The sequence below is a fragment of the Calonectris borealis genome, chromosome 2, assembly GCF_964195595.1.
Source record: "Calonectris borealis chromosome 2, bCalBor7.hap1.2, whole genome shotgun sequence".
Classification (NCBI taxonomy): Eukaryota; Metazoa; Chordata; class Aves; order Procellariiformes; family Procellariidae; genus Calonectris; species Calonectris borealis.
Genome location: NC_134313.1, coordinates 75048085 through 75072531, shown reverse-complemented (window position 1 = coordinate 75072531; position 24447 = coordinate 75048085). Strand labels below are relative to the sequence as shown.

Below are 24447 nucleotides of genomic sequence, written 5' to 3'. Positions count from 1 at the left end.
ACAGCCTCAGGCAAACATTTATATGCCCCAAAGTAATAAAACAACTTCAGTAACAACAGAAAACATGTGAAAAAAAGGTGATCCGTATAGTTAGATGGATACTTGTTAGGAGCATGAGGAGAGGGTTTATGGGAATTCTCATACCTGTGGGTTGGCAGATTGTCTCATGAACTCTTGCAAATAACTTAGCCCCAAATACCCAGTTTTCCTTCCTTTCTTTTGGTTTTTTTTTTTATTATTAAGCAGTTATGCTTAGCTACAAAAGAGATTTTTTTTTTCCTTGTTTTAGACTTAGTTCCTTTTTTAGGTCATCAGTGTAACAGCCCTTCACTTTTGGCTGCGGATGTGCTATGTTTTAATTTATATTTCGAAACTAGTGGCTTATAACTGAGGAGTACCTGTCTTTATTGCCTGATTTAATGGAACAGAAATACAGAGGAAGAAAAAGCGATGTGCCTTTTCTTGAAATGTTGTCATAAATCTTGCAGGTATATAATTAAGTTTAGCACTGCTTTGAAAAAAGTCCAATGTTTCATGTACATACAAGGTGATGAGATATGACATAATTCCTCAACATGTGTACCACACGTGATTAACATAAAGAACCCCATAATAACTCAGCCTGGTTTCAAAGCGATCCCATCTGTGGTTTCTATGCAAGAATAATTCCATATGCAAACTGAAGTACAGAGATCCACGGAAATGCCGGCTTTACTCTCAGATACAAGCAGACCGTAAGTGAATGACTGCATGGCCCTCATCATATAGGAAGTAGCTTCTAGTTATACTTCCATCTAGATCCCCCTTCCCCCGCCCTCTCTTGTTTCAGAGCCCCAGAAGAATTTGATCTCTTTTCAGTTTAAGCATACCGGGACTGTGCGGGCTCTGGAAAGCAGAGCTGGCATTGCACTCTGCTGTCTGGGGCTGCTTTATCACGAGCGTTTTTTAGGTCAGAGATTAAAGCTCTGCGGCTGACCTGGACAGTGTCACATACTGTTTGTGAATTCTGACTTCTTGTTACGTTATTTGTAAATGGCCCACATGATCAGTGTCTCCACCTTTCCTGCCATTTCACACATAGTTAGATATCCAGTAAATTAACGCCCATATTGTAGGTATGATGGAAGGCTGTATGTTCACACATACTTAAATAGCCAGGAATACAAAATGTTGAGGTCTTTCCAAAAGTATTAGTATCTTTCCATCCTATGGCAGCTAGAGACAAGCACTCTGTAAGTTGGTTGCAGTCCTCACATACGGTTCTGGCCTGATGCAAGGCTTTCCATGGTTTATACATAATGTGCATGTCCTGTGTAGTTGTGATGTCAAGATTTTGTGTAAGGGATTAAATTATTTTTTTTTTTCTGAGTTCATATGTAAAAACATTTAAAGGGGAAACTGAGAAAAGGCTGAGACTTAAAACAACGGGCAACATTATTCAATAGACTGTATTAATTTAATACAGGCTTAATTATTGCAACCCCATAGTTCTCCGCGTGTTTATGCTCCATGCGTGGCTACTTAGAGTGCTGTAGTAGCATCAGGATTGTCGGAGTAGCGAAGATAATGAGCTGTTACCAGTGAGAAGCCTGTGAAAGGCAGTCGAGCAGTTCTTGTTTCACCCGTTAGAAGGCAGGAGAACACACACAAAACTCGACCTCTGCTGTTTTACTTCAGTGAGCTTGTTTCATCATTCCCATCAATTTTGCCGTGAGTCCTGCATGGAGTTCATAACCGTATGGGAACATCTCGGTCTGCTCCCAGAAGAATTGCTGGGATACTACGTCATCATTCTTTTATGTCATCATTGTTTTACATCACCATTCTTCTACATCATGATCGGGTGGAGGAGACAGGACTGTAAAGGCTGGAAAGTAAACCTTTTTGAGAATTGGCAAGTGTAAGTGATTACACTTACTATTTTTAAAAATAAACTCTGTAATATACAGATATTAAATGGACTTACATTTTTTACTAGAAATACATGTGCATTGTACATGTGCAAACCTAGATTTGAGTTTAGTTTTTTCAGGATTTGTTATATTCTGACCATTACACAGTAAATGGAAATAGATTTTAGCTCTGCGTAATAGTTACCTCAAAGGTTCCTCTTCATCTATAAATGGAGAGCTTTTAATGTTCTCCACAATACAAATAGCCTTTTAAAGGAAAAGGGAAAATATACATCATGTTTTTCATATCTCTTGTATGAGCATCATTGTTTTACTGCAGCAGCCAATGAGTTTAGAAAAGTCATCAATTTTTTTAGTATATGATTTTCCAACGTATCTTTCACAAAGTTTTTCTATGCAGCTTGAAAAGAGAAGGAGTTTTTTCACTATCATCCTATCATTAAAAAAATATTGCCTTGAAAATGTAGACTGCAGCCTGTGGTCTCGTCTTTAAGTAGTGACTTTCCAGGAACAACACATTAGGAAATTCAAGCTCAGGGCATGAGAGTGGATGAGAGTGGACACCCGCTCTAGATCTGCCCGTATCCCATGCTGTCCAGATCATAGGTTGGAAACTATAGGCTCTCATTATATATTAGCAGAGAATATTAACCCAAGTATAGTAATGCAGTAAGTTCATGGTGCAACTTCCACACCAGAACTGCCTTGTCCCCAGGTGGGCTATTTCCGTGTTCACTCCTTGGCTGCTCAGCTTGAGACCATAATGAGGAAAATAGCATTTGAAAAGAAAGGTTTAATCTGGTACAGATTGAGTAGCTCTATCAAAGCCATTGATAGTACTGCCTCCTCTTGATATTAGTTAGGGAATAGATGAAGAATTTCAAATTTAAGGCTACATTTTGGAAATTGCCTAAGTTTAATAGCAGCACCTTATGGATGAGCTGTTACAAGGCTGCCTTACTAGTAAGTGTGCCTGATTAACAATTTTTAAAATTTGTATTCTGAAACAGAGAAGCAGCACGGGTAGAAGAAAATTACATATTATTCTTGCAGGAAAACAGCCAGGTAATCCTGAAAATATTCTTTTATGATAATGCAGAAGTATCAAGACATTCAGGCAAAAAAAATCAAACACCAGGATGCTGTCTTTAAAAAACAAAACAGGATTGTTCCATTAAGAATAAAACCTGCCTGCAAAGTAAAGGCATGTTTCCCTAGAAGGACTCTTGCTGAATAATGCAGTATGGATTAAATAATTAATTTTTTATGTCGTTATCAACTAGATTTTTTCCAAATGGCATTTTTATAAGTCAGACTTGCATGGTTTCCCCATTTTGTTCTCTTTCTTATTTTCTTCCATTTTTATTTTTCACTGGAAACCACAGGAAGACATTTTTGTAGTGAGGATATCATTCCTGCTGATCATATATCATTTGTGAGCCGAGTGAATTTGTTCCACATGTCTTTTGAACATGTACTGCACAAAATGTCTGGTAATATAGAGAATCTGGTAACGAGGTGTCTAGTGTATTTTCATTACAGCCCTGTATTTCAATTAGTATTTAATTAGTAATGCACATAAATACATTTGGAGAGTTGAGAGTGAATCGCCCCCCTTCTTTGATTTTGCTCAAGATAAGGAAGCTCTGATTTATTATTCAGTAGTAAAGATCAGAGAATGTCTCAAAGAGAAGGGAAAAGAAAACAGGAAAAATATGGTCGTCTGCGTGTTCATTAATAGACAGGGTTTTCCACACAGTGCACTGCCATCGCCTTGAAAATGGAGATCCTTGGTTAGCAGAGATTTGATGTCTGTGTAGCAGGATATATATATAATATCAGCATGAATAAACAAGGGCCGTTATCACTGTAAGAGTAATGCAGAGTGGTAATCGGGGTCACTGATCAGTCAACAACAGGTTGTGGTGATGAAACATCTGCATTTTACTGCCTGATTATACTCAAACTATCGTCATCCCTATAGTGTTTAGGGGATGTGGGCTGTTGGAATACTCTGCATTTTTCCCTCTGAAATTCAAAGACTCTTGCAGTTATGCTGGTGTAGTTGAATTGAGTATCTCTAAGTTAGGGGTTAGCTTTCTGCTTTGTCCTCCTCACCTTTAACTTTACTCCAAACAAAACACTGAATCATGGTCTTTCGTTATTTACGCCAGTTTCCTAGATAAAATAGTTATGTGGTTTTTTTCTTTAGTAAATGCAACCATCTGCCTTTTAGCCAAATGAAATATATGATGGTTTGACAAGGTAGCTTCCACACAAGAGGTTGTCTTGAGAATGGCTGGCATTGCCTGTCTGACGTTTTTGGCACAATAACTCACTAAGCCACTTGGGTTTTGGCATCAGATAATCATGCAAATGCAGATCAACATGCAAGTCAAGCAAATACGTCATAACTAGAAGCACAAATTTAGACCTTACTTAGTGGAAAAATGAGAGAAATGTATCTGAAAGTTCTGTGGAGGGGATTCTTATTAAAATAATTTGAGTAAGAACCACAGCAAAAATCTTTTCCCCTCATTGATCATTTCCTTCATCCAAGACACACGGCCTGTAATTTGAGAAAACTATGTTTCTCTGCTGCACTGTTTTGTTAGCAGGACTTACCTTAATGCAGCGTAACTCAGTAACATCACTAGGAATGTAAGCATCAAATGCACTGAGAGAGTAGCATACAGATTTTTGTTGAAGATTTATCTAAGCCTATATGAACCTATGATAGGTAGGGTAAAATTCTTCCCGCCTGATTTTAGAAGTTCACTGTGAATCAAACTGGGCTAACAAAACTTCCTTCATCACCAAGGGAGAGAAATTGGTACCTCTGGGGAAAGCCCATCTGGCATATTTTAGATCCTTGCATTAGGATGCACCACAGCTTTCACTGACTGTATTAACTTCACTCTCTGTGAAGCAGAGGAGACTGTAGAGGAAGCTGGAGATAAGTGTCTTTCCGCTTGATCTTCCATCTGGCCACATCATTCCACCTTGTGCTGCTTCTTGGATAAAAGTCGATGCTATAGCTTTCCGTTTTGATCACTGTCACCAATGGTTTGTGCTTTTCCTCTAGGAGCCAAGCCGTGGTCCAACATCATGGAGATCCTGGAGGAGAAGGATGGGGTTGACACCGAACTACTGGTTTACGCAATGACCTTGGTTAACAAGGTTTGTTTACTTTTTGGCATAACTGGTGGAGATAATGTTAGTATTTTCAATTGTATAATGATCTTCCCTGTTGAGAATATACGACAAAGGAGACCTGTCCTGGAGAAGTTGCAGGACAAGCTGTAATCAATCAGTACACTCTTGTTACTTGTGTTGCAGTCACCCAAAGGCAGCAGCTCAGAGCAGAATCGCTATTTTGCTGGATGCTGTGCGGAAACATGTTATGACATGGCTCCTCTCCCAATGCTGACAACGCGGTGCAAAACAGAATGCCACAAACTAACTCAACACATTATCCAAGGGGAGAAAGAAAGCAAGTGCTGATGAAAGGATCACATGCTCACAAAGGCTTGCATTGTGCACAATTTTCTAGTTCAGATCGCTTAAATTTTTTTTTACTGCAGACCAAATATGATGCATTTAACAGGTCTGAGTGCAAGAGTGTTTCTACTTAAAAAAATGAGCTTACATTTTTTCTCCTTTCTTTATATTTTCTGGTGTCCTGTATTACAAGTAGTAGTTTTGCAGTAAAATCAAATGTTTTCCAAAGTGCTCACTTGTACTATGTGGAGGGAGAAAGTGAAAAGCCCTAAAAGTTAGAAATTTATTAGTGTAAATTCCTTAAAAGTTAGCGTCTAGTCCTAAACAAATCTTAGGGTGACTAAAATTAAAAATGGATTTTTTAAAGAGCACAGAAGATCAACATACTACTAGCAAATCAAAATAACCTTGTGTTTTATGATTATACTTAATAGGCCAGAGTATTATGGAATATTATTATTATTATTATTCATTATATTAATTTAAAGATCCTGAGTTTGTTGGTGGAGGTCATAAATCAAGCTGCCAGCTTATTGTGCTCATGGCTACATGGCTGGGGCCATTGAGTTGCTTTGGTAGTTTTCTGATAAAATAATTTCTTAATGGCAGATACTGTCCAGCAAAGATGCCTCAGAGGGACTAACTTCTTCTGGTGACATCACTGATGTTACTGTACTTATACTTAGAGCCGTCCTTGCTCCTGCTTACATGGTAGTAAGGATCTTCTTGACTTTAAAAGACCACCTTATCTCACTGATGTACTCTTTCTGAAAGGCATCACCAGCTTTATATGCTTCTGTCTGTAGTTGCTATTAAAGCCGAGGCGACTTGTTTTTGACGTCTGGGTTTTACACCTCGTTGTTTCACGTACCGATTCCTCTTTCTTCATCATTTGTGCAGTTGTGATCTACCTGGTGTTTGACTTCTTCAAAAATTTTGTTCTATGTTAACTCTTGTATTATCCTGTAGTTGATTCCTTTAGTCTGAGTTTTTCACTACATTTAAAGCTATTTTTAGGAGGAGGTAGTTCTTAAGAACACACACACAAAAAAAAAAGCATCTCGCAGTCAAAGGAGCAAGGCAGTTATGAAGATCAAGGAGAGAGGAATCCCAAAATGCCATACTTATAATTATGATCTGGCTTTATGATGTTTTTAATGGGATTTTTTTCATGATTATAGAGAAAACAGCAAGCAGCATGTCACAGTTGTAATTTTTTGACCCCGCAGAGAACTCAAAGAAGGCTCAGATGGTTTCGACTTCTCTAAGCAAGGAAATGTCAAAGTTTTCAGTGCAGGCAGAGTCCTCATGAGGGATTTGTCTTAAGGAAGCATACTTCTACTCCTTTTTCTTTCTCCATGTATACATTTACAGACTGTTTTCCTTCCTGCTCAAGAGCAGAAAACACATCTGCGCAGACATAAGAATTGTTCCAATCCTTTTATCTTCTCCCTCTCTTTTGTTGATGCTTAACCAATTTACTTAACCTAACATTTCATTAACCCTCTCTTAATTTGGGGGCATTTAGGCATTAATGAATCTCTTAAATGAGATTGATCCCAATTCAGATACTTCCAGTTTTGTATAGTTCCAGTGTAACCTTTGTTATCTTCCTTTGGTTAGTTCCTATGATCTGTTAGATCTTATTCTAATCTCTGCTTTCTTCATTTTTATTACTGAGGTCCAGATAGATTAAAGCCTTCGTGTTTCCTTTATTTGAAAAAAAACCCACTCATCAAATGTGGAAAGAAAATTCTGTTACGTTCAATTCACTTGATATGTAATTGCTATAAAACCTCTTCATTATTGAGATTACACTGGAAGCTTTGAGTTGTAAGATTATTGTTGATTTTCTTCTTACCTGTATTTAATATTGCTTGTTCTCTCATATCATACAATACATTTAAAAAAAAAAAAAAAGGTAGATAAAATAATTGAGGTATATAAAAATTAATACATTTTGGTATAGTCAGATTAAGCACTGAATGGTTTTTAGCAGGTCCAAAATAAGACTGGAATTTAAGCACCAGCTTCCAGGCCAGTGGTTACTAGTGGGAGCTTAGAGTACCACCCACAAGTGGTCCATCAGCTGTAGTTGAAGAAGTGCTGTTTCAGGCCAGCGTGCTGTTAAAACAGCAGCTGGCATGTTGTTTTTCGGTGACCTGTCTTAAGAACATCGCAACTGCCACACTGAAACAACGATCCTTTTGCGTCCTATGTCTGACGTTGGCCACACCAGATGTTTTAGAAGAAGCTGTTATTCCTGGGAAAATACATACATGAGAGATGCTTCTCCCTATCCTAAAGCAATTGAAAACTTGGCTAATGCCCTTAAGCGTGTTTATTTACCATGTAGTGCTTTTCTCTGTAGCATGTAAGATTTAGCTAATGTCTCTCTATCTAGTGCCTGGGCCCTGCAGTGAAGCCCAGTCTGTTGGATGTTTAGTAACCAGAGCAGTACTCTCATGTTACTTGGACTTGCATGTAAAGCGTGGCACACCAAATGGACTTTCTGTTGTCTGTATCCTCTCTGCACCACTGCTTCATACTGTGATTGTTTTGTAAATGACAAAAGGCACCATAGTTTTACTGGCTAGTATCATCCAGGGCTGCACATTTTAAAAACTGCAAATAAAGAGAGCCTTTCAGTCTGAAGCCAGGCATAGCCTAGCACTGATTTATGTCAGGTTTTGTTCAGAAACGTAACTGAGAATATGTAGTGATAAGAATATTGTGCTAATACCAGTTGAGTATGTTGTCTAATAGGTTTTATCATCTAGGAAAACGTTTGGCTGTTACGCTTCCATAAAACACTTTTTTTTTTTTTAACCCCCAATACAACTTCATTAGTTTTCTTGCCTTTCTTTCCACTGGGACCGTTACAGTTAGTAGTAAATAAAACATATTGTTTAGGCTTTGGTAAAAATGTTGTTAGGAAGATATATCAAGCTCAAAACTCTCGGGATGGGGTTTTGGTTTTAATTTAATTCACCGTTCCAAAAGCAGCTGCTTGAGAGGGAAGAACTCAAAGCTGCACAGGCTTTCCAGCAAGGGCTTGGGAAAGTAGCTTGGAAAATCACACAACAAACACAAAAATTTTAATTCAGGGATGTTTCCTCAAACCAAAACTGGATAGAGTCATAAGAATGAGTCTTGACATTCATATTCATGCTTCCTTTGTACACCTGAGTTCTGAAGAGTTTCAGATTTCAAATCCCAGTTTTGGTCTAGGCTAGCGGTAAGGTGACAAAATTCGGCAAGCAAACCATAGAGTATCGTTTAAACACGCTTCTCCAAGTGGCTAAATTTTAATTCTCTAGACAGGTTTTCATTTTGTAAGGTTCACTCTTCAGAGCAGAAGGAAATATTTGGGACTTGTATGTATATTTTGATATGAGAGTATCATTTTGAACTTAACCAGGTACTCGGGAAGGAGCAAGGACCTTGGAAGGACCTGCCCAATTTATGACCTTTGCTCTGCTGGTTGCGGCTTTTGTTTCCTTTATAAAGCCACCAGGAGAATGCGGGCCCACTCTTGTTTTCTAATATCACAACCCAGAATTAATCAGTCATTTATGCAAGCACTTCACGTCCCTTGTGATAGTTACTGCAAAAATCTTTCTTCTGAGCTAGATTGAACTGACCTTGTTGTGACACCAGTGGGTGCCCTTTTACATCCCTTTTTATAGTGTTAGAAATTGAATTTGATATGCATTAGGGTCCAAAAATGGATCTGTGAGTTTAATGACAAACCGTGCAAAGGAAAAATATCTGATTTCTATACTGGGGAGTTCAGTTTCCAAGTTCTGGCCACTAGCATGCAGTGAAAATTGGTTTTCCACTGCTGCATGATTTAAAATTATATTAACCAATAAAAGGCTGCTGACAAAAGCAGGGTTGCCAGTAAATACTACCTTATGCTGCTGTTTTCCTTGTCTACAGCCTGCCTGACCTCAGATTTTAAAAAAGCTATACTTGAAGGCAGGTGATCTGTGTATCAACATTAAGACCATTTCCTGACATTTTAAGAAGTAAACGTTCAGAAGATCTGTGCAGATGATCCACCCTTTTGCACGTAAGACATCACATCTTACTGTGCCTGAAGACACTCAGGTCATCATAGCTGCTGTCTACTTCTTTCACAAGTAAGACCAAGCCTGATAGACATCATTTTTATTATAGTATTTCCATATCCATGTTAAAGCTACATTGACTTTACAGTGTGATAGCTTCATCTGCTGAATCCTCAGATTCCTACTCAATGCTGGGTGTCAGTTTAGGAAAGAACAAAATGCACATGGTATATATTTTCAGCATTGTTCAGGAAAATTTAGTTCCATGGTCTTCAGTGAGTTTTAAACAGGCTTAAATACTGTCCTGGACAGAGACAAATTCTTCATTAGAGCCTGAACATATAACCCTAACGCTTCATTAGTGTTTATGCTAAGCATCCCTGTTGTGGTGGACCTCACCAGACATCAGATAATAGTCCTGTAATGACTGAAGAAGAAGATGTTGCTGTGTCATGTTTAGTTTTAAAAAAAAAATTAAATTAAAAAGTAGCTCGGTGATGCACATTTTCCAGTGCCTCATTTCACAGGAAGGAGGTGCTTTAACAGGGCAGGCTATGTCAGCTGTCTGTTACTATGTCAGCTGTCTGTTACTATTCTCGTAATCCAGACCAATTTTTCTGAGTGTAGAGCTTCTTAGTATGGGGAGGCAGCCCAGAGTGGCTGCTCTTTTCTGCACTCTGCTGCTCAGAGCCACTTTGGAAAAGCCGGGCTCCAGAAAACGAGTATTCTCAGAGCACACTTCGTCCGATCCCAGGCATGAGAAGATGAAACTCTTGCTGGAGACGGCCTGGTTTTCGCGTGTTCTGTCTCTATCTCTTGCTCTTTCTTTCATCTACTGGGAGTATAGATAAGTTACTTAGCTAATTAAATAGGAGAGGGGTAACTACTTGAGAATAAGCATCTCTGGTGAGCTAATCCAGAATAACTGTGTTGCTTCCAGTGTGCACTCTCCCGTATTTTGCAGAAGCGGCTCTGTATAGACTAATTATTGTGATGAAGTATATGTTGCTCTGCAAGTAGGTTGCACACTATGTTCCATAATTTCTGCTCAACTTGAGCAGAATTAGACTCATTTTTCTGCATCATGCATAAAGAGCAGTAAAAAATCAGCACAAGCTGAGTAGAAATCAATGGCAAACCAGAACAGTAGTGTTTTCTGTTGTCTTTGTAAATGTCTGCAGGATTCTGGTGGATGAAGCTCATTTGTGCTCTGAACAAAGTTGTCCAGTGCCCATGTCCTCTTCCCAGGCATCACTGCAGTAAAGCTGTGAGTGGCTTGATTCAATCCCTCTTGCTACATACACTGCAATGGCATACTACGGTATACATGGTATACCGCAGAAGACAACCTTCCTTTTCTCAGTTTTCTGAATTCACCAGAAAAATGGGAGATGACTATGGTAAGAAAAGTGTGTCTCTTAAACATAGAGCAGGTGCCATAGAAAGCTCTGAACTCAAACAGTTCATTTTCAATAGCTGTTATTATTGGCCGCCTTTATTTTCTTGTGTGCAAAAGCTCCTCTCCAGTGTCACTGGTAACAACTTACCCCATAATCAGGAATGAGTAACTCTTTTAACATTCTATAGGAGTTAAGGAGTCAGTGTACCTTTAATAAGACTTTTCAAGTTGAAAGGGAGGAAGGGAGGAAAGGAGGCAGTATCTCTGTGATATAAAACAATTTGTGCATTGGGAGGATGACCTCTGCTGCAGGTGTGGAGGACAGTAGGCACATGGTGCAGGATATTTCCTGCTGTCCTGACATCACACAGCTGTGCATTGGACTTTTTCTTCTTAAGGCCAAACTCACAGGAATCAGTAGGAAATCAGCTTCACTGTTTTTAGCTAAACCATTTTTTTCTCTGTCTTTGCTTTTATCCCTGTGTTTGATGCTTTAATATTCTCTGTTCTTTAAATCTGTACTTCAATGAAACCAGGAAGAATCCAACTGTGTATTTTAAAGACCCACATTTTCCATACTTTTTTGTATGAAATAACAACATTGATTTGTTTTGCCAATTATTCATTTTTCTACACAGTGCACAGAGTTGTTTGTTAAAAGCTGTGCCACTTTTTTATTTTCTAGCAGTGTCTCTAATCCCACATCATGGGTTTTACTTTATTGAAATCATACATAGCACCACTTGCCACCCGCTTTTAAAAACCTTTGTTTAATTCTTTTCAAAACAAACAGATTTAAATGTTTTTCCTTTGATTCTTAGACGCTGTCGGGGTTGCCAGATCAAGACTCTTTCTACGACGTGGTGGACTGTCTGGAAGAGCTAGGCATTGAAGCTATTTCACAGAGACACTTGAACAAGAAAGGAACAGACTTGGACTTAGTTGAGCAATTTAACATTTATGAGGTAACATAACATGCCCTGTTTTATGCATCTTACAGCTTGTGCAAACTTCAAAGCCAAGAGGAGGGGGGAATGTAACCTAGGTGAAATTTGGTTATCTATTTTATTTTAAAAGAAAAACATCTGGTTGCTAGAAGTATTATACGCATTTGTATATGTGACTTGCTGCAGTACATAGCTGCGTTTAATGCAAATGCATTTCATACTAAAGCTGGGGCATACTCCAAGGCAAACCAGCACATTTACTAGTCTCCTTAGAGACAGTTCTGCCTGCAATTAAAACTTTCTCAGTCTGCTAGTTACACATCCTGAAGTAAGTAGAAGTTCCTTCTGTATGCAAAAGTATTCAGCTCATGAAAAAGGTTCGGCTGAGCTCAGCTTCACAAATACCACTTGTTCTGCAGCTGAATACCCAGCAAGTCCTTGTTTACGAGTTTAGACTGGACCAGATCCTATACAGTTTGAAGCAATGGAGTAATGAGTGACTCTACATTCACCACCTAGGTATAAAATAACTAGTTCTGAAGTATTTACATGTAAGGGTAGGATAGCCAGTTTCTTAATAATTAGCCTCTTTCCAGACTTTGGGAAGTGTTGGAGCGGGGAGGTTTAGGCTGAGGTTAATGTAATGTAAATGTGAATTCATGTTCTGATGTGATGAAATGAAATGGCTTTGTCTCCGTCTAAGTCCAGCAAAGGATTTGGTAGATTTGATTCTCCATTTTCTTCATCAACTCTATACCCATATCACTTCACTAGCTTTAGCAGAGTTAAGTTTTATATACAGCAGTTTGCCGGAAGAGTCAGGCCAAAATAGGAAAGTGAGAATGTGAGGGCTCCATGTTCTTTCTTCTTCTATTGTCAGAGGCATCAGCTCATAAAATCCTTTTTAAAAGATGATCATTAATCTTAAAAGCAGATTTTCTTTGCGCATGCTGTGCCTACTGAAAGACTTGATTGCAAAATTAGCAGTTGGCTTAGCTGGGTACCAGCTTTCTCTTGATGACCAGACTAAATTTAGACATGCCTATGCACATTCTTTCTTTTTTCTGCCAATGTTGTTCTTTATCTGAAAAATCTCTTCTTCCCCACTGAAATAGATTTTACACCCTAAGAAGAGATATCACACTTCCCCCTGCCTTTGTTTTGTTAAAGTCACTTCTGGTAAGAATTATCAGAATAACAAGACTAATAGAAACAAGAAGATATGCATTCTTCTGATCAGCCACATTGCCCTCTTCTGTACCTCTGCCTATTTGAATGGATCTTTCTCATATAAAGATTACTTAAATGTTATGCTGCATTTCAGATGAGATCCACCAGTAACTTTGTTGTTTCTGCCAGCGATATCTCTCCTTACATAACCTAAGGTAGCATTTGCTTTGTTTCTGTTAGAGGTATGTCACATTGGCATGTCAACGGCATGCTGTAGTTCAAGATACTAAGTGTTGCACCCGTATTTTACTCCTCTACCATTTCCAACTGATGAGCTCCCAACCTGTATCAGAAGTTTCTGTCAAATGTCATTGTGGCCATGCTATTCTCAGCATCATTCTTTTCTGATATTATACATATGTTACTCTGCATTGACAGTGCTTCTGAACTGGCAGGAAATACTGAATTTTCCACTGAAAGGCATACGTGAAAGTAATTATGCTAACCTAAAAATTGGGAGGCTTAGAGGAGATGTGTGGTCTGCGTTTTTGTCTTTTAATCCGTTGTGGTACCAGTTCACAGAAATAGTTTTGTTTGTTAGGTATTTTTCCTTTGTTTACTTTGCAGGGGGATCTGTAACAATGGAGATTTTTAAGAGGAATTCAGTTACATATACATCTGCTGATCTCTTCCTTGGCTGGGAAGAAATGATGGCACTATTCTAAAATACTTTCTAAAGTAGTAGTCGGTAACTTCCACTCGATCATTGCAAGTGTCATGTCTGAACATGAGGAAATGTTCAATCAGTCAATGCATGAGAGTTTTTTCTGTTGATTTCATTAAAGCCAAGACTTCACCTAAGTATTTTGGAAGGAAATAAAGAGAGCTAGGTGTCCAACGCTGCTCAGTTTCCTTGAAAATTAAGTCCTACATAAAAAAAAAAAAAACAAACTAGGAGATACGTAAATGTGTTGTTACACATCCTGTAGTGTTCTATACAAGGCATCAGTATATAATTCCATTATTAGAGCTGCTACACTCAACTAATGGATAGACTGCAACTTAACAGGAATAGAAATGGTGATGCTATAGGAGTTAATCATGTTGACATCAGTTAATTTTTAAAGCCTAGGTTAGAAGACCTGTGGTGCCTAAAGGAACTGTCAGAAGCCTCGCCTTTCTTCCTTTCTTTCTCAGATGACACTGAGACATGAGGATGGAGATGAGAGTGCTGACCCCCCTCCCAGTGGGCGCAAGGACCGGAGAAGGGCCAGTCTTGGTGCTAGTGAGCGGAGGGGGTTAGAGCGCCGACGGAGCCGCAGGCACTCGGTACAGAACGTCAAAAGCACTTTATCGGCCCCTGCGAGTCCATGCGGTCAGTCGAACCCTAGCTTCATGCTAGGCCACGGACAGCGCGTTGAAGATCTCAGTGAGAGGTAAGTGCATGAGCTGGGGAATACTCCTTTCTTCTCCCCTTTTACTTTCTGTTATGTTCATTGCACTTTATTAATCTGCCAGACTTTTGTTTTCTGTTTTCCCTCTTTCCATTGAATTAAAAAAAGAAAAAAAAAGCATATTTAAAGTTAAAGCAAAAAGCCCCACCACCAATAAAAAGAAATGGATTTGTAGGTGACTTGATTTATCTACATAGTTAAGTTCTTTGGCACCATCTACCCTAAGTAAATGGACCCAAACCACATGAGGTAGAGCATTTGATATGGGAACTAACCAAGGTTAATCTCATCCATTGACAGATTTTATATTCAATATAGCGACATTATAGAAGATTGTAACAAGGGCATAGTCACATTAATGCAGTCTTATTTGTCCTGTATATGTTACAGTTCTTTTTTTTTTTCCCCCTTTGCAATCAGCATTCCAGCATAAATATTTTCCTTTGAAGCTACACTGTAGAGGTGAATGTATCTAATGTTTTATAATTATTGAAAGAGAGACAGTAATGACTAGTGGAGCAGCAGTCTGTAACACTGGAATCAGTCAAAGCTAGTGTCATTACCAGTCCCATAACGGTTGGCTTGGGCTACGCGTGCTTAGGAAAAAAGGGAGCTGCAGATCCTCAGCGTGTCTGACTACCTTACAAGAGGGCTGGAATTAATTTTGCCAAAGTCAGATGTCTCATCAGCTTGCCTCCCTTTGATGTCAGTGGAGTGCAACAAGCACTGCTAGGCCTTCAGTTATCTGACATATTCTACACGCCTGAAATTTCAACTAAGATGAATCATGCTCTGAAACTGGCTGTTTCTCTCTGTTGACCATAAAGGGAATCTGGCTGATTAGCCCAGGTGAAGATACATACGCTGCAGATAGCTAAAGCTGGACATGTCTGTCATCCCATGGCTCAAGGTGCAATTGGCAAAACCAAAGGATGCTCCATGAAGAGCATATCTTGTGTTGATGATAACATTTGGGAAGTTCTTCGGGGGGTTTCTGTTGGTCAGCACTGGATGTGAACTTAGAGCCTTAAAGTCCTGCTTTACATGTAAAGCAGCCCTTCTTGCAAAGCAAACTAGGTTGACTAAAGCTTAATGGCTTCAGGCAATATAAAAATATAAGACTCCAGATAATTTAAACGGTAGTTGTGTGTTGTATACTGCATAATGGCTTTTTTTTTTTCCTTTCTTCTTCTTGCATTTGGCAACACATTCATGCTTGTTTTCCATCATCTTCTATTGGCCGGGCCTTTAGTGAGCTGGAGGCCGAGAGCCCCGTGGTCTTACAGGCTGATGACAAGGATGACAGTGCATTTGAGGCTGAATTTAAAGCGTCTTCAGTGTGAGTACAGCTGGGGGCTTCAGCCGCTCTGCATGGAAAGCCTCATGCGTGATCTTGGGCCCTGCTTCATGACTTACCAATGTGATTGAGAATCTGTACCCATGGATGTGCAGCAGATATCGTTGATTTGTTAAACTGATTAATTTGGATTAGAAATAAGGGGATGCTTCAACTCTACAAAAATTGTTGATTCTATTACTGTAGTTAAACAAATGCAAGTCATGCAGGATAGCAACTGCTACCAGTATGTTTTCTCACTATTAATGTTTGCTTACTAGCTTTATTTTGCAGTCTTCAGTAATTCCGAATGAATTTGTGTTTGAGCTGATTTTTGGTATTGGGCCAGTAGAAACATGGCAGACTAGTTTCATAAGTTCTTTGAAATATTTTTTCACCAACATAGCATAATTTCAATAATTATCTTCCTTTTCTGAAAAAAATTATCCAGTTCTGCTCTGCATCTTCCTTGAAGCTGATATAATTTGAAGCATAATTTAAGTTTAAATCCAAGAAAGAAATCTTCATTTAAGCAGTCAAGTTTAATTTCATGTTGCAGTTGTCCCTGGAATCTTCTATAGGAAAATAATTACATTCTCTTCAGCTCCATTTGGAATTTCTAGCTTGCTCACCTGCCTCTCTAAGGAGAGAGGCATTCAATTATGAATTTATGTAACACTGATCTTCACTTCACGTATTAGTTAAATAAAAATCCTTTCCCCCCCGCCCCATTCTCCAACCCTCTTAGCAGGTAAAGACAGGGAGTATTACTTGTAGCTAGCAAATCAGGTTTTTTCCCATTGGACATTACAGACCATGGAATTATGTTTCGGTACCCAAAGATGCAAGTTCTATGCCCAGTGAAATTTTCATAGTTGCCATGACAAGAAGCTAGTCAACTGTTGGCTCTTCTATAAATCCCGCTGTGTTTCTGGTAAACAAGCATTTCAGAAAAGCTGATTCTGTCCTTCACATTTTTAGTCTCATCATCTACCCAAATCTGTAGTTGTGGTAGGAAGAGGAAAACCAGCCTTCCTGCTTTATCGCATCCCAGTGAGTCTCTCAGCTTTTAGTGAAATAGTCCAGATGAACGCACAGTATCTCTACACCTGATAGCTAAACTGGGACAAAGAAATAAAGTAAATGCTTCATGGCTTCTATTCATTAAGATTTAAACAGAAAAATAGTGAAGCTGAGTGACTCGTACAAAGTTTTTACACATTTATGAAATTTGAATTAACCTTAAGTGGAAGAAGGTTTTTCTCTCTGCATTGTTCCTACTGGAATCAAGTTTTAAAATTTGAGCACATGGTCTCTGATACAACATATTTATTGGTTTAAAGGATTTTAATAGAGCATCATAAATTTAGGCCTTGCTGCAATTTGTAATGAAATTTTAAAATCATATGTTAAAATGTGATGCAGGAATCACCTGTTTTTGTCAAAAGAAATGTTTGTTGTGTCTTTTCTGCTTCCATCATTAATGTTGTAGAGAGGAGTCTGTACAAACGGATACAAATTACTTATTACCACTCTAAACTGAAAGTAACTTTTGTTCATCCAGGAAAGATCTGTCTTCTGCTAATGACCTTCTTTTGGTTCATAATCCTAGTCCCTCTCGAGGAAGGAAAAAAGTTTGCAATAAGTTTTTGCCGTGCTGTATTTTCTGAAAAATAGTCTGCAAAATGGGTTTCAGTCTCTTTATTCCTTCACTACATTTTCTTTACCAATAGGAAACATGTAACAATATTAATGATAATCTTATTTTGTTGCTTCTGCTGGTATCTAAACTTTGTGTGTGGTTGCTGACATCTATGTCTGTTTTACAGTGGATTAACACCATCAAGTTCAGAGGAATTGCTTCTGATGGACATGGTTAGAGATTAAAGTCACACTCTTACCACACCACACTGTACTAAATTTTATTTTGGGCAATATTCTTGGTTATTTTTGGACTCCACTACCAAAATCAGTAGAAGGTTCAAGTTCTTCCTCAGCATTCTCCTTCCCACAGTGTTCATGTTTCTTTTCTTTCTAGCTCCGTCAGCTGGTTTGGCAGTTATTTTGCTTTTGTTTACCACATCAAACAGGTTGTCCACAGTCATCTGCTTTGTGTCAACCGATAAGTCTTCCAAAAAGAGAAAAATCCATGGTGCCGGTAAAACAAAAAAAGACAATATTGGCCAAATTCTGTTCTGTCTCACAATGCTCTATATCCAGAAAAGCTGCCTGAAGTCAATGGAGTTGCTCTGATTTACGCCAGGCTAATTGAGAGCAGACTTTGGGTTTTGAGCTGGGAAAAGTTGACCGTAAATGCTAAGGGCAACCAAAAGGAAAACTTGCAGGTCTTTTTCATCCATTTGGCAACCTTCTTCCAAACTAAATGTATTGCATTTTCACTTGTGGTTCAAAACAAATAAAGACCCAAATCTGCTTTGTGTTAAAATAGTTTTCATGGAGAGAGAAACCCAGGCTAATGTGCCTGTTACTAAATAAATAAAGAAAGAAGTTGATAACAAATACTAAGAAAGGCCAAAGGTTGGTTTAAGGGTATGTAGCTGCTGCAGTGTACTTTAAAATGCCGGTCCTGACCACCAGCAGGTTTGCTTTGCTCAAAACTTCTTTTTACCATGATGGCACAGCCTGGGGGGAACTTCAGTCCTGTTAACATGACGTTTTAAATGCTTCGCTGAGGGCACCTCCTAAGGTTTTCTGCCCTGCTCCAAATTGAGTGCTCTCAATCTGTGGTTTAGCATGCTGTTTCTTAAGTGGTAGACATTTAAACAAATTCTTCCATGTTTTTTTCCTTTTCTTTTTAAAGTAAAGCTTTTTCCAACTACACAGTGGATGGAGTCAGGGAAAAATATAAAGAATGGAATGGAACTTGCCCATCCCCGTCTCTTTCTCTGGGTGTCCCATCAGAGCTGTGTCAGCCAGACTTAGCAAACGTGCTGAAGGAAGCTTCTATGAGGTTTACACTGGCAACTCTTACCAGCATTTGAGTAAGCATCTCTGTAAAAGCTTTGTGGAATTAGTTACAATCAAAGACTGAGGTTTATAAAGTTGTGAATAGCGAGGATTATGTATTTACCTCACTTTACTAGTCTCTGCTTTCTTCTTCTTCTTTTTCATAGCTTTGCTTTGGTTTATATCCTTGAAAATCATGAAAGAATTACTAGGATCAGCCATAAAACACTATGTGTGTTCATCTGGAGATAACCAGGCCTTGCTTAGGACTTTTTTGTCGTGTTTGAAACCTAACAAGCAGAAGAGCTGACAGCCATCTTAAGAACCCATCAGAGCAGAGCCTGCATCCTGAATCAGTGACCGAAGCTGGATTTAACAAGCTCTCTTTTCTAGACCATGGGGCTAAAAAGGCACGAGGAAGACCAACTGTTCAGGTTCACCTGAGGCTTCTGGATTTTTTAATCTGAAGAAACTTGGCCTTCAGGAGAACTGTGTTGAGAAGGGAAAAACAACGGAAGACCAAACAGGGAATTATGTGCTTGAGAGCTGTGCTTTTGTTAGGGTCCTGCCTGGAGGGCTGTTAGCACTCTTCCTCTGAGCAAAGAGTAGCACAGGGAATTCCAAAGTTTCCTGCAAATTTCCGGGCTAGCTGGACACAGCACTGCTGCACGGTGCAAACTGGACTCAAGGGCTTTCACAGCCTTCACAGTCCTACCAAAAAGTGGAAAATTGTTGTCTAAATAAAGGAAAGCTGTGCTGAGAAGTCATAAGGATCTGTTTGTTAGAAAATACATGTTTCTGATGCTTGAGGATTGCTGAGATGCAGGAAGAGATCGTGACACTATTTTGGTTTTACCAGAAAACAATGAACACAGCTGAGCTTCTGATGCTAAGCATTTTTTCTGCTTAACTTCGGATTCCTGTCGAGTTTCTAACCAACGGCACAGGCCTTAGTTTGGCTATTATGCCCCATTAGCTGATTATTCAAATTGCTTCATGTAGAGCCAGGCCTGCAGGGGTGGTTTGTCCAAAATACAGCTGAGACTTCTTTTTTTTTTTTATTATGATTTTCCATGTTTTCAGACATCCTAAACCATAACTAATCTTCAATTTTTCTCTAGCATTTACTATGGCAAAATTCTAGGTTTTGTCATGATGTTTCAAGTTCTGGTGACTTTCCACTACACTATGTGAAATATTCTCATTAGGTAAATGCTTATGGCTATAAATCAAAGTGCTGGTTACAGGGTGAGTGAGGTTTATTTTATTTTATTTAGGATGGGTACATTCCACATCTCTTAGAGTTGCTGTCTGTGACAAATACGATGAGCAGTATGATAGGTATTAAACAGCAAAGTGGGGAGACTCAACATCAGCATTTAATGCAGGACTTAGGCTGTGACATGGATTATTAAAGGCCCAGAAGAGAAAAATTAATTTATTTTTATTGCTGTAATAGAAGGAAACAAATGTATTTTTTTCCTAGACGTTTATCTCTGGTTTTGGATATTTAAAACAACTGAGGTATGAATCTAGGCAAAGAAAACATCTCCAGGGTAAACACGCAGTCATATATCTGTGGATATGCTAAGGATCCCTGTAATACACATACGTATGAGCTGAGGTACCTCGCGTTTGGGGAGGCTTTGAAATAGAATGGCATATGATCAGTTATGGGGGAGATACTAACTTTTTCCACAATTTGGTTGGTATGAGCGAAAATGGAAATAGGATGTAAAAGCAGTGGTTTTGGAAAGAAGATTTATCCATGACATTAAAAGGCTTGGTAAGGTAGCATCTGTTCATAGCATCAGACCTTTATTAGTCTTTGACAGGAATAACATACAAAATCTGATCTGCTATTTTAGATTTGGGACAGGGAGGACACGTTTATTTCTCTTGTGCAGGTAGGGTTATTTAAAGCATGAAGTCAAGCAGATTTGAAAGGAGAGAGAATAAAAATGTGAAATTTATGATCTTACTCTATGTAAGAATATCTTGGAAGACTCTGTAAGGAATGCAGTAGAAAAAGAGACGTGAGACAGGGTTAAGAAAAAATTTCTTTCAAAGCCATACCATAAACAAAAGACTCCACTGATGTATAGATAGGGATTGACCCACTAATGCATGAGTAATAATAATAAAAAAAAAAAAATTAAAAGTTACAGCTTGATGAGTGTCTCATGTACTGGTCCTATTACTGTCTCAGGTTGATACCAGCACTTTTTATCTGAATTAGAATATCTCTGTAGAAATGTCAGGTTTTGTAGTAGGGGGTACTGTTTGCTGTTTGTGGGTCTTGCTGAAAGGAAATGTTTTACACTTGATATACATGCAGAGTCCAGTTGACAGCACTGTACTTTGCTGTAAAGGCAATGGTAGATTTTCCCTGTTTGAATTTCAAGAGGAATGAAGAAAGCACCGAAATTTAAAGGAGGTTATAGCTGCATGGCAAATGAAAGCATAGTGTGACTTAGGCTAATTTTTTTTACTGTTTTTTTCCACTGTGTACTTAGCTTTGGTGAACTACCTGAAGAAATGTAATGCCAAATCAGGTTGTGAATACGTTTCTCTGGAGGTCCATGGTAGCGTCTTATGCACTGGACTATACGTGCCTTAGAGAGTTCACCTTCACAGTGTGTTCCCAGTATTTGTAAACATGGTCTTCTGAGGCTGGGAAAGTTTTTTTACACATATGATGCGATGGGAGGAAAAAAAGACAGCAGTTTGGCAGGATGCCATTTCCAGATCCCTCCCTTTGAAGTAAGGGGTAATAACAGTAACCTTCAAGTGTCAACCAATATGCAGTTCCAGGCTCTGAAAACACTGTTTCTTCTCTCTTTCTGTATATGTTTCAGTATTTATTGCTCCTAAAGTCTCTCTACATCCTGATTCTGTTTCTTTACCTCTTCTGCTCATACAGATGTAAACCAGCAGTGCTGTTCAGTGATCAGACAGTTGGGACTCTTGAAGCCTTTGCACAGGCTTGCCAGTATCTTAAGCAAGACTCCGCTGTCTTGCTCTGCTTTGATGTGTCCAAATAAACCAACTGCATCAATTAAAAAAATGTGGAGGCATTACCTAGGTATTATTTAGGTGTGAAAAGTGGTTACTGGTCATATTTTAGGGATAAGAAAATAACAGTAACCTAAAGATAAAGAACAGCATATCATGAAGGCGTAGAGAACACACCTACTTTACATTATTTGTCATTTCCTCGACTTTTTTTTTGAACAGTTTTCTTTATTTATGGGAGAAACAGTAAGATAATTTTCCTTTTGACCTTTGTCATTATGCATCTTGGTTTCCTTTCTGTGCAGAAGGCCAAATTTTGAGGCTTCACAAGTAAGTTGTTACCGATATAATTTCATGTATTTTCATCTTCACATAATTGCACCAACTGCAGTGCTCTGTAACAGGTAGCAGTGGAATGGAAATGGCAGGGGGGCTTAATAGGTGGTTTCCTTAGTTTTGTTTTTAATGGAGGAGGAAAGTGTATTGCCATATCTTTATACAGACTAATAAATGATGAATTTAAATTCTTACCACTTTTGGCTTTCACATAAAAGACTAGTTGAATCTGTTCTGGCAGCTAATTTAGAAGAAGGGAAGAAGAAGGAGAAGTGTATCAAAGCATTTGTTTGTTTTACAAGGACTTAGGAATTTGGCTATGAATTGTGCTGTCTAACCTACGAAAATGGAATTTCACTCATAAATTGAGGACAATGGCAAGCGATTGCAAAAGAAAATAAAATTACACCCACTGTGACTTGTAAAGATCTCTCCTTGATGGAACATTTTTCATTTTCTATTTGTTCACCTGTGAGGGTTTCAGAGAAGCAGCTTTCCAAGTGCTGTGCAAGAGGTAAAACAGGTCAGAGGTTTGAAGTGGGGAGGGGAACAACCATGAAAGAAAAATTTGTGAGATCAACTGTAGTATTTCATTTAGAATAGTATCGTGGAATGGCTGATGGTGATCTTACTTCACTGAATGTGGCCTGTAGTCCTAGTCAGGAGCTGCTCCTCTGAAAGGCAGTGAAAGTTTAAATGAAAGTAATTTAAAGAAGCTAAACTGAAAAGCACTTGACTTAATTACAAAGAGAAAGGGAGAGAGAAAATTCCTGATTAACAGCACATAAGTTGATTTTCAGAGAGCGTGAGAATAATGGCCGATAGCTTTACAATTCCCCAGTCCTTTCTCCTCTGGGTCGCTTCATAACTCCAAGGCCCCTTTTTTCACTGAAGTCCAGTGTTCACATTTTTTTGGAATTTCTGTATAATTCTGTGGGCTCAGAAGTACACCTAGGGCCTTGTCTAATAACCTGCAAAATTAAGACGGAAATATTTAGTAAGACTTCAGTAAAGGTTAAATGAGCCCTACACGAATGGGAATCATATACCAAAAGGGAGATATTTTAGTGTGCTGTTATCTCATGAATTAACTTCTATGTGCATTGTATGTGCAGACCAAAATGTTGGTAGCCTAATTATGGCAAGACATCCTTTTTCCTATTGTTCTATCCAAACATTAGAAGTCAAATTCTTCCTGAATTAAAATTATTTAAAGCATATCTTACACTTCAAAAATTTCCGTTGATACCAAGCAGAGCAGAATGTGTTTCTGTGCTCATGCTTATTTTCTAGCTTTGGGTTTTGGTTTTTTCCCTTCAGCACAGCCTTTGATTTTTCTATTAGCTGTATCTTTGGGGGGTTTTTTGGATGGGGCGGAGTGAGAAACTTGTGTTTCTGGGCTACAAACTAGAACAAAGAAAGCCTGAGTTTCTTCAAGCTGCATTCATCAAAACTTCGTGAAGGGAAGAGTTTGGGGGAGCCTGGAGAGAACAGTGGCTAGATAACCTTGTACACATTGTTCAGCTCTAGGGACAGTAAGATGGAGAGCATTTTTTGGTGCTTTGAGTTCTTGTGGATTCAGTCAGTGTCTTCAGAATGGTGCCTTAATTTTCAAATCATCTAGCTGTGGCTAGGTTAGGTGTGTGCTAAGTATGATGCCTCTTATGGACTTTGCCCCTGCCTTCAGCTAAACTTGTAGATGAGTCCCTCGATTATCATTTCCATTCATCAATCTGTGTTTGTTAGTGTTTGTGTCTCTGCAACTTAGAGTAGCTATTTAATATCAGCAGGACAAGTTTGATTGGCACTTTTTTTATTTCTTTTTTTTAATTCATTTGTTTAAAAAAGGAGAAAGGTTAATCTATTAGTTCTAAAGCTTTTGCCTAGATTTCGTTTTGATGCACTGGTGGTTCTCTATTCACAAACTGCACTTTCATAGTCTTTTTAAACATGCACATATTTTAAGGGGCTATAAATACTTTCACGTCAAACTTTAGTTGAAACAACTGAGCAAAAACTGTGCCCTAGTTAGATGCATGTGAGTTGCCATGACTGATGATATACTTTATAAAGATTTGTGGGGTTTTGGGGTTCTGTTTGTTTATTTGGGGGGGGTGTTAGCCTGTAGCAGTAATCCATTTTAAGGATGAAAATAAACACAGTGATTGTTTCGAGATTTTTTTTCACTGCTATGAAGCTTTTGTTTAAATACTTCTAATCTGGTACTGTTATCATGGAACTGAAGTAACCCAGCAGTAGCCTTAAGGTTAGCTGAATATATCTGATCCTTCAGCATTAGCTGAAACTCTTCCTCCCTGCCTCAGGATAAATATTTG

General features: G+C 38.6%; 1 protein-coding gene across 3 annotated transcripts in view; it reads left to right on the top strand.

The window, feature by feature from the left end:
* Positions 1-24447, top strand: part of FHOD3 (formin homology 2 domain containing 3) — a 407490-nt gene that overhangs the window by 277278 nt on the left and 105765 nt on the right. For 2 of the 3 annotated variants that reach the window (XM_075142372.1, XM_075142371.1), the window contains exons 8-10: positions 4999-5093; positions 11708-11851; positions 14201-14439. In XM_075142372.1, coding sequence (XP_074998473.1) covers positions 4999-5093; positions 11708-11851; positions 14201-14439 — 478 coding nt within the window. Of the gene's footprint in view, positions 1-4998; positions 5094-11707; positions 11852-14200; positions 14440-15709; positions 15797-24447 lie in introns of all 3 variants that reach the window. The other variant, XM_075142373.1, reaches the window with a different exon arrangement.